The sequence below is a fragment of the Bombyx mori genome, chromosome 15 (genome assembly GCF_030269925.1).
Source record: "Bombyx mori chromosome 15, ASM3026992v2".
In the NCBI taxonomy this organism is placed as follows: domain Eukaryota; kingdom Metazoa; phylum Arthropoda; class Insecta; order Lepidoptera; family Bombycidae; genus Bombyx; species Bombyx mori.
The window spans coordinates 15,456,165-15,466,158 of record NC_085121.1 but is presented as its reverse complement, the minus strand read 5'-3'; the positions used below and the strand labels follow the sequence as shown (position 1 = coordinate 15,466,158).

At 35.5% G+C, this 9,994-nt stretch overlaps 2 protein-coding genes across 5 annotated transcripts; one reads left to right on the top strand and one right to left on the bottom strand.

The window, feature by feature from the left end:
• The first annotated feature begins 1,204 nt into the window (after nucleotides 1–1,204).
• On the top strand, nucleotides 1,205–5,941 carry LOC101737762 (uncharacterized). 4 transcript variants are annotated; one of them, XM_021353384.3, is made up of 6 exons: nucleotides 1,205–1,453; nucleotides 1,751–1,914; nucleotides 2,402–2,568; nucleotides 4,367–4,476; nucleotides 4,748–4,883; nucleotides 5,376–5,548. In XM_021353384.3, the coding sequence occupies exons 2-6, from the start codon at nucleotides 1,751–1,753 to the stop codon at nucleotides 5,546–5,548; spliced, it is 750 nt and encodes a 249-aa protein (XP_021209059.1). In that variant the 5' UTR covers nucleotides 1,205–1,453. The 4 variants fall into 4 exon arrangements, with proteins under 4 accessions (XP_021209059.1, XP_062528764.1, XP_004923052.1 ...); XM_062672780.1 differs by having other exon boundaries at nucleotides 1,235–1,360; XM_004922995.5 differs by lacking the exon at nucleotides 1,205–1,453 and adding an exon at nucleotides 1,464–1,650.
• Nucleotides 5,937–8,743, bottom strand: LOC101737477 (probable ATP-dependent RNA helicase DDX23). Its single transcript, XM_004922993.5, has one exon. The coding sequence runs from the start codon at nucleotides 8,557–8,559 to the stop codon at nucleotides 6,121–6,123; it is 2,439 nt and encodes an 812-aa protein (XP_004923050.1). The 5' UTR covers nucleotides 8,560–8,743; the 3' UTR covers nucleotides 5,937–6,120.
• Nucleotides 8,744–9,994: the final 1,251 nt, after the last annotated feature.

Below are 9,994 nucleotides of genomic sequence, written 5' to 3'. Positions count from 1 at the left end.
ACCTCCACTTTCCAAAATATATATTAACGCTTAATGGAATATGGTAGAGTAAAATTCGTTCATCGAATTCATCATAAATTACAAACCGCTTGCGACCAAGTTCACGAAATAATTAAACAACAACGAACTTGTGTACAAAACACACGAATATAAACCGATACCAATAAGAACCAACCTTTGGAATTTTACCAGTACTAACAGTTTAAGACAGCGCGCGGTGAACGGGCATTCCCGATCCTGCGGACAGAATGGAAAGCAGTTGACGTCGCCCAAAACACGTCATTTCGGATCCTCCCAATCCACTAACGGTGCTTATAGGTACCAGCGTTGCCAAATGTACGGCAATTGCCGTTTCGTACGGCAATCACGCTTCTAAAAGACAAATTGTACGGCATACGGCAGAGTGGTCATTGCCGTATTCTAAAATACGGCAACAAGAGCATTTCTTTTATTCTTTTTTAGTGCCATATACCTATTAGGTTAAGTCTAACAAGAGCATAAAGTTAAAAAACAATTAATGTATCCAAAGAAATTACAGGACGTGGATACTTTTTGCGTAAACATGAACACATCCAGCTCTTATAATAGACAATGTTTCATGTTTGGTACGAGGAATTCCCTATAATCTACAACGCCTGCTCTTTAAGTCCTCTCCTCAAGTCACCTCGCCGCCTCGCTCTTGTTTCATTGTTAGTACTAGCAAGCGTAGCTAGCTAGCAATTTTATCTTTTGAAAAAGTGCAGTGTAGCGATACGTGAGATAGTGTATAAAATGTGTATAAAAAAGAATCTTCAATGCGTAAACCTAATCAAAACAAAACAAAGAAACCGCCTCTTAACATATACCATAAATGGAACATTATTACCAAAAGAGTGCATTGTCAGAAATCAACCAAACTGTGCGAACTATAAGCCAACCCCCGAAATGATCAATAAAATGAAAAAACCATCAAATTACGAAAAAAATGAAATTATTGAAACTGAACTTACTTTAGGCAATAATACAGATTTGATGGAAAGAGAGGAGTGAAAAATATATACTGTTTTAATTTCTAGTCTAAAATAAATAATAAAATACTTTTAATTGAAATTTGAAATTTTGAATTACTTTGTACGGCAATTTTTTTTTAAATACGGTAGATTTTTTTCTCCAGTACGGCAACCCAATGTTTGCCCAGCGGCAACACTGATAGGTACCTCAAACACCGGTTATCGTTCTCGTCGAACCCGGCGCTTGCGACGAAGTGCTCGGCGAGTAAAATAACCCACAGAGACAACCCACTGAGTTTTTCGCCGGATCTTCTCAGTGGGTCGCGGTTCCGATCCGGTGGTAGATTCTGCGAAGCACAGCTCTTGCTAGGGTTCGTGTTAGCAACGTCGTCAGGTTTAAGCCCCATGAATTCACCTACTAGTTAAGGTTACGCTGAAATAGCCTCTCAAGGTTATCAGCTTAGGTAAGAAAAAAAAAGTGAACAGGCGAATATCGTGGCGAATGCAAATTCATGCTGATAATCTCATGACTATTCGTCTGTATTCGCCGAGTATCTAAGTGAGGCATTAATATTTAATGACATTATATCTGTCAAAAACATTGGTTAAAGTGTTTATATAATTATACGAGTATTATGGATTAATACTTTTGGGTTTAATGGTAAGGTAATAAATCCTAAAAATAAACAAATATTATGGGTTGTATTAATAAATCAATTTGTGTTTTTTATTGTGATTAATTTCGTATATTTCGCAAACAGATGCTTAGAAAAGTGGTGATGAGTTCTATGGGGGCTATTGCTTTGGTTCCGGTTATCAAAGCGGCCGCCCCTATCAACGAGGAATCAAATGGTCCCGCGAAGCCTCCACCCATGCGGGTATCGGAACTACCATTATATGAAACTCCACATGCCGATTATGCTGAGTGAGTAAAATACATACTAATAGTACGAGGGGTGAAAAAGCCGTTGCACCATATATTAGAGACTTCGACGTCATGTCTCAATCTGGGCCATCAGCTTGTGTAGATGGGTACACATTAGTGAAATTTTGAATATCGCTAATTACATAAAACTCAATCTGTATATAATGGCACTAAGGCATTAATTAGCTGGCCGGCAAATCCATTTCCTTTCATTAGAATTTGATTGGTAATTGTGACAAATTCAAATAGAAATAGTATTAAAATATTTTTTTAGATATATTCAAACTCAAGTTTCTAAATACAAAATGTACATATTTAGTGTTTTTGTAAATATTATTTGAAAAATTGTGTTTTCACTACACATTTTTTTTGCTTAAAATTGTAATTAATGTAAAGTTTAATTTTGAAATGTAAAGTTTAGTTTTAAAAAGAATAATTAGAAAACAGCTTTATCAAATTTAACAAAGGTTTTTTTCTTTCTTTTAAGGTATCTTGAAGCCAAAGCCCATGAGCAGAAGACAAGTTACCTTAAATCAGCATTATTACCTCCAGTACGTGCTCTAAGAGAACAAGTGCAAACATTTGTAGATCAGACAGATTTCATCAAACACTCCATTCAGGATAACTACCACGAATTCCAAGATAAGTCAGAATGTAAGGGCTGTTTGCCTCTAATGTAGCTTTTTACCAATACTGGCCACGTGAAAAGTAATTTATCTTTAGCTGGCAATAAATTTGAAATTCAATTGTATTTATTATGTTGTCTCTTCGCATTAAAAGTGTACTATTTCCAAAAATATTTGAAATTGAGTTAATATGTAGAATAATTTAGTATCACCATTATTTTTCTCATAAATACTGTCAAAAGAGCAAAGTTTACATATTTTTTTTAGTTTATCTACCTTTTGACTACTATTCACAAAATTAATACATAATTTTATCCTACTCTAAAAGATAGATAATGTAACTGGTAAAAAATAACAAATAAATGTTGCAAAGAGGATTAATATTAAAAATATCACAATATGTTAAACCTTTAAAACACTCCCCTGTAAAATTAGTAAGTTTTGAGATTATACAGTTTTAATGCAACAAGACGATATATTAATTCTATTTTCAAATGTTTAAATTTTCAGTAATTTTTTTATTGATTTGTGTGTTGTTTTCACTACATTTGTATTTTTTTCATCTACATGGATATGATAAGAATACTAAATAATATCGAATACGAGTTCCGTTGCTGTAGGAATGCAGCACAATATTAATGATGTGTATTGAGTGAACGTTACAAACAAAAGCACAACTTGCTATTGGTTTGAACTCTGAAGACATGGACATGTTGATCTAAAAAATGGACCTAGTGGTCACCTGAAAGCTAGTGTCAACAATGACGAATTAAAGGCAATTGTGGAAGCTGACAATACTCTGTCTACCCATGACTTAGGAGCAGCTCAACTTTAGCAAAATCGTGTCATAGTCATAGTAGCATAAGCTGTCATATTGGTAGATTTAACACCTAGATAATGTCGCAAATGAAAATATACACTAAAACGTCATAGTCACTGTTTGATGGTATACTGCTGATATATTTCATCACAGCTCCTTGTCAAACAGTGACAACATTTCTGTGTATGTATGCTTCAAGGAAAAGAATTTTAACAGAGAAGCTCACCAATGTCCAGCCAGACTTGGTTATTCACTCGTTTCCAAGCTGCTGCTATACGACAAAATTCGACCTCATGGCACAACAGTCTGAGCTACAAGAGCTAGAATTCGAAGTTTTCATCGTCCATTCTACTCACTAGAATGTGCGCTGACAGACTTCTATTTCTCTAATTTTTTTATAACTTCTTACTAAGGAAAAAATTCAATAACTGAGAAGATAAAGAGTTTGTTGGCTCCCATACACCTGACTTCTTTAAGAAAGAAATGGAACACTTAAACGACGTCATTGGCAGATGCATTGATGCTATGTTTCATAGAAATAAATGATATATTACCAACTTTCTGTAAACTGAACGAAAATTTAGTAGATAAAGACCTAATACATATTATGTTTATTGTGCCATGTATCAAAAACATTAAAACAATCAATGATAGAAAACAATATTATTGTTTTAAAATAAAATTAATTCCTAACCGTATATATTATATGGATGGAGCGTGTGAATGACGATATGAGTGAGAGAGAGAGAGGAGTGAGTGTTGAGATGACGGCTGATAGAAGAGAATCGAAGAGAAAAATTAGCTGTGCCGACCCCACCTGGTGGAATAAGGTGGAGTGAAAGAAGATTATAGTCTAATTAACATCAATCACTCTATCTTTAGCATTAAAGGATTTCAAAATCTCCTTATAATAATAATATCAAAGTTAGCCTCCATATTATATACTCGTAATTTAATAATTAGTATAGTTACATGTTTCTACATAATTATTTTGATTCTATTTCAGGGATCTTTAAGTATTTGCGCGAGGAAGAAAATAAAGAAGTAAGATATGGAGCTGTTGCAATGGGTGGTCTCACAGGCTTCATATTTGGACTCAGGGGTGGATTTATTAGGGTTAGTTGCGAAACACTTATATTATGAATTAATGTAATGAATAATTTCAGTATGTAAAATGTATACAATTGATTCAAGTTCATTGCACAAAAAATTTTTTTAATATTATTTGATTTTATGGTAGTTGTAGAACTCTCAACTGGAATAATTGTAATTAGCACTAATCATAATAACTTCAAAACAAAGAAAACAAGAAATATCAATCATTTTTTCAAATTTACTCACTTACAAAATATAAGAGTGGAAAATGAAACAACAATAAAATTTTCAGAGAATAATATATGCTGGTGCGGGTACCACAGCAATGGGACTAGTTTGCTTCCCTGAAGATACTAAAGAAATTTACAAGAACAATTCTGTCCTAGCTAAGCAGTACATCAATATTGCATATAATTTCTTATATGGAGGTAATATACATTTGTTGAAGCTTTGATTATACCTATATGCCCCAACACCGGTTTATTATAAGCCAGGTACCACCGCCCTGGCATTGGATTAAAGACCGGGATAGTTAGACTTCATGTCTCAAGGTGGGAAGTTGGATTGAAGTCTCAGTTCTGTTGGAAAAATAGCTAGCTCACCTTTCTAACCTGAACCCTTGGTTGCCTCTCAATAAATATTGAACAGAATTTTGTTGAATCTCGATAGGAGTTAAATGGAGGAGTAGAAGTGAAGTAGGAAAGTATGGTGAGCATTCTAGTAGAATGCTCTCTACAGACTGATGGCGTTGTTATTAAAGCAATAGTTCAAGGAGACTAGTCATATGTAACTTGTGATTAATAGCTGAAACATTAATTACAAGTCCAGTTCTCAAGGTTTTTTCAAACTCCTAGTGCATTTTTATATAGAGTACACAACGCATATTCTTATGTTTGACGAGTTACATATTTTGTCATCAGTGAAACCAGGTGATCCACAGCTAGAAGTGAAATTCCCAGAGTTGTCTTTACCTAAAGATTTCTCGGAATTTGTCGAGATGACAGTTTCATTAGCTTCATCCTTCAAACAGGCTGTAATGCCACCACCCAAGGAGGTTCCTGAAGTTTCTAAATCATCAGAGAAAGCTGAATAGGTAGAATGGATGCTGATTTTTATTGGGATTTGCATGTAGCCTGTTTCGTTGCTTGGGTCTTTGCATGGTCTTTTCCATGTACATTTGAGCATGAGCATATGAGCACACTTCATATTTTCACCCCATTTTGTTTGTTTAAAAAATATTAATAGCTATTTTCTGTGCAAAATACTCCTACTGTTGCTTAAAACAGCTTGGGTCTTGGTTCTGAAATGCAGTACTTTAATAAACATTACACAAATATGATGTTCTTGTTTCAGTGTCTTAAGCTATCATCACAAGATGGGACATCTTGTTAGTGAAAATATTTATGGCAATAAATTCATTTAGCCAATATGGCTAAAATATTACAGTGATAATAAACGGACATTAAAATAAATAAATGAAATATTTGATTATTGTTTTTATTTCTCGAAATATATACGAATTTTAGTTAAAATTACATTCTTTTGATTCTAAAAGTGGATGTTTAAAATGTGTTAGAACTAAAGTAACTATAGACTTTATAACTTGCTGGTGACCATGATGGTAATTTACCTATTGCTTATTATTTTAGACTATAACTAGGATTGTCAAGCGAATATCATCTCTTCACGTCTCTTCTTTGTTACGACTGTCCCTGGCTTATGTTGAGCCTCAGGGTGGTTCATAAGTTCCGGTGGACACGTAGATACGGAACTTGCCAACAAAACCTGCTTCAGATCATAGAACAATGCGGAGTCTTCTTTTGTAACAAAGGACATAGCTTTACCAGTTTTTCCTGCACGACCGGTACGGCCGATACGATGAGTGTAGTCTTCAATAGTCTTCGCCATATCGTAATTAATGACCATACTGACATCTTTAATGTCAATACCACGACCTGCCACGTCTGTCGCCACGAGGATATCTTTAGCGCCCCCTTTGAGACTGGCAAGTGCAAAGTCACGTTGTTCTTGGCCTTTACCACCATGCAGCGTACAGGCATTGAAACCAAGTTTTTCAAGTCCCTTTGCAAGAACATCTGCACCTTTTTTCTGGTTAACAAAAATAATAATGGGTGGTTCGACACCACGCTGCAAAATCTCTGTAAGTTTTCTACGTTTTTCATTCTCGCCTATCATGTAGACTATTTGTTCAGTTCTGTCTACTGGTTTTCCTACAGATCCAATATATACAATAGCCGGTCTTCTGAGATAACTTCTAGCCAGCCGCTCTACAGCCGGAGGCATTGTTGCCGTAAACATCACAGTTTGTCGGTATTTCTTTTTTGTGTTATAATTGGCAAGCAATACTGAAGCATCTTCAGCTGCATCACTATCAGGTTTTATGTTCGATACAGGCATGTATTCCAGGATTTTTTGAACATCCGGTTCAAAACCCATATCAATCATCCGATCAGCTTCATCAAGAACAACATAGGTACAACGGTTTAGTACTAAATATCTGTTGTCTAAGACATCAATAAGACGACCGGGAGTGGCAATGACAATCTCACAGCCTAACCTCAGCTTAAAACCTTGTTCTTCACGAGATAAACCTCCAACAACCACTACTGATGTGATACCAAGAGGAATACCAAATTTATTAGTTTCTTCTTCGATTTGTTGAGCCAATTCACGTGTTGGAGCTAAAATTATAGCATAAGGTCCTTGGTCAGCATCTTCCATACGTTCACTCTTTGGCAGAGATTGAATCCATGTAAGTAATGGTATAAGGAATGCCAATGTTTTACCGGAACCAGTTTCAGCAACACCAATAATGTCACGGTTCTGTAATCCAATTGGAATAGCCTGCCTTTGAATAGGAGTTGGGCTCTTATATCCAACTTTGTTGATTATGTCCATAATGTCAGTATGCAAGGGAGCTTCCTTCCAAGAACGTATAGGGTTAGGAATTTTACCTCCTTTTAAGGTAATATTGTAGTCTTCCCTGAATATCCTCCAATCACGCTCTGTCATCTCATCCACATCTTTCTCAGACCAGTGTCTATCATCCCACTTTTGCTTGTCTTCCTTCTTCTTCACTTTCTTCAAGCGTAGTTTTTCTTGTTCTTTCTCTAACTCAGTTCTGCGCTTTTCTAAAAGATTCCCATAGAATTTGCTATGGTCTTTCTTTTGAGACTTGATATCTATACCAGCAATGTGTCCACGACCAAAGAATTGTACTTGATGTCTTTCTTTGTACAAAACATTATAATCATTTGATGTATCTTCTGACGCATCCCAGTCAAAAACAAATTTCCTGTCATTCAGCCGTCTTACTCTACGCTTTTTCTTTACTATACCTAAGTAACGAGCTTTAATAGCCTCTTCTTCTCTTTCTTTATCTTTTGTTTTAGATGTCTCTTCATTATCTTTTTTTGGTTCTCGACGATCTGAATAGGCTTTCCTCTCTTCATATTTCCTTTCCCGTTCCTCTCGACGTTCCTTTTCTCTATCTTTTTCACGTTCTTCTCTGTGCCTTTTATCTTCTTCCCGTCTTGACGGACCTGTTAAATCAATAGTGACTTGAGGCTTATCAGTATTAGCTCTTATAGCTTCTACTTCTTGACGCCGTTTCTCCAAAGCTATCTGTGCTCGTTGCTCTTTGGTAAGAAATACTGGCTTACTGCGGGCTTCTTCCTCAGCCTTTTTCTTAGCAAGTAGTTCTTCTAAGGACAAAGGCTCTTTTTTAATTGGTTTTTTATCTATGGATTCATCCTCTTTCTTCATGTCTGCAGTGTCTTCCTCCATTTCATCTTCTTTTTTTGATCTACTCTTTTCCTTGTCTTCGTAACGTCGATCTTTGTCTTTGCCGTCACGTTTCTTAGGGCTGCGCGAACGACCGCGTTCTTTACGTAGTGGACTCCTAGAACGATCGCGATCTTTTCTAGAAGGGCTTCGAGCTTTATCCGCATCTTTTTTAGGGCTTTTAGACCTGTCCCTGCGCTTTACTTTTTCACGATACGATTCGCGTTCATCGTAACGATCCCGATCTCTTCTATCTCGTGATCTTGACCTCCGCCGTTCAGGACTTCTGTCTCGGGCCATTTTTGGTTTATGGAACCACCGGTTTTTATTTTGTTAATTTCTTTATAGGTATTATACAGCAAATACAATAAAATTAAATTCGGTGTATTTTTCATGTACAAAATGTAGCAGTATGTGAACAACTTCAATGTCACATTTTTGTCAATTTTGACATTAACATAATTTATGAACTGTCAAATGGCCCTAAAAACCACTGAAGTAAAAAACCCATAGACCTATATAATAGAGACGCGACATATTGTTTTCCTCTATACGCACAATTGCTTAAATAAGTAGCACCCATTTTGATGGCACACACCTAAACATATTATATCTATCTCGTTCTTACTCAGCACTGTAACTCGCAGTAAAACAATATAACAGTATTTCAGTGCGTACATAGAATGAAATATGAATATACGTAAAAATCTAATGAGGCCGAAAATCCGACATGCTTAGCGCACCAAATGTCACTGTAAGTCAGCTCAGCCGTCTGTCTTGGGTTGTACATTATTTATTAACTTTGATATCGATTTAATATGATTGCTTATATAAAATTTCTTATTTTATCATGCTACCCCGCTTAAAACATACAAAAATAATAATTAAAAAATATTTTATAGGATCCCAAGAAAGTCGATGCCCCAAAAGTATTATCTATATATATTTAAATTCATTATGGAGCACTACTCCGAAAACTCTGACACCATTTTTCGGTCGGAATCTATTGTTCATGACACAAATCATAAATACCTCTTAATAAAATGTGTCATCAAAACATATTTAGACATTCTGTTTAGATATTTCGGGAAAAAGGTTACTGACAAAATCTCTCTTCGGAACTATTTAAGTAAAATTGTTTTATTCCGTAGCGAGTAAACAACTATTGTAAATTCGGTAAATTTGTAATAAATAAGTGTTTTTAGAGAGGAAGTCACAAGGAGGGTCGTTTTAAATTTGAATCACTCTCAAGTGAGAGTGATTCAAATGGTGCAGCGCACCTACCTTGAGGTATGTTGCGGTACTGTGTTACGGACTTTAGAGTCAGCAACACAATTAAAATAGGTTGTAATTGAGAGGTAACAGGTTACACAAAACAGCATAGCTAGCATGCTAACGTTTTATCGCCGACATAAAGCTTTTATACCTTTCCGGCATATACGCAAGTGCGAGCGAGATGGCAACATACGAAACGATGATAACATTTAGCATGCTAGAAATTGGCAGATGGCACTGTACTACGCCATATGTTTATGATTTGCCGTCACTGAGTTGTCAAACGACAAGTTTATAAAATCAGTGTAGCAACTTTTAAAAATCGTCATATTGTTTACTTGGCAAATTGAAGCACGAAATTGTCTTAGATTTCACACATCTAAATCACGTCATCTTTGCAAATAACAATATATATATAATACATACTTCCTATTAAAGTGTAAATTCTACAAAAAATTAA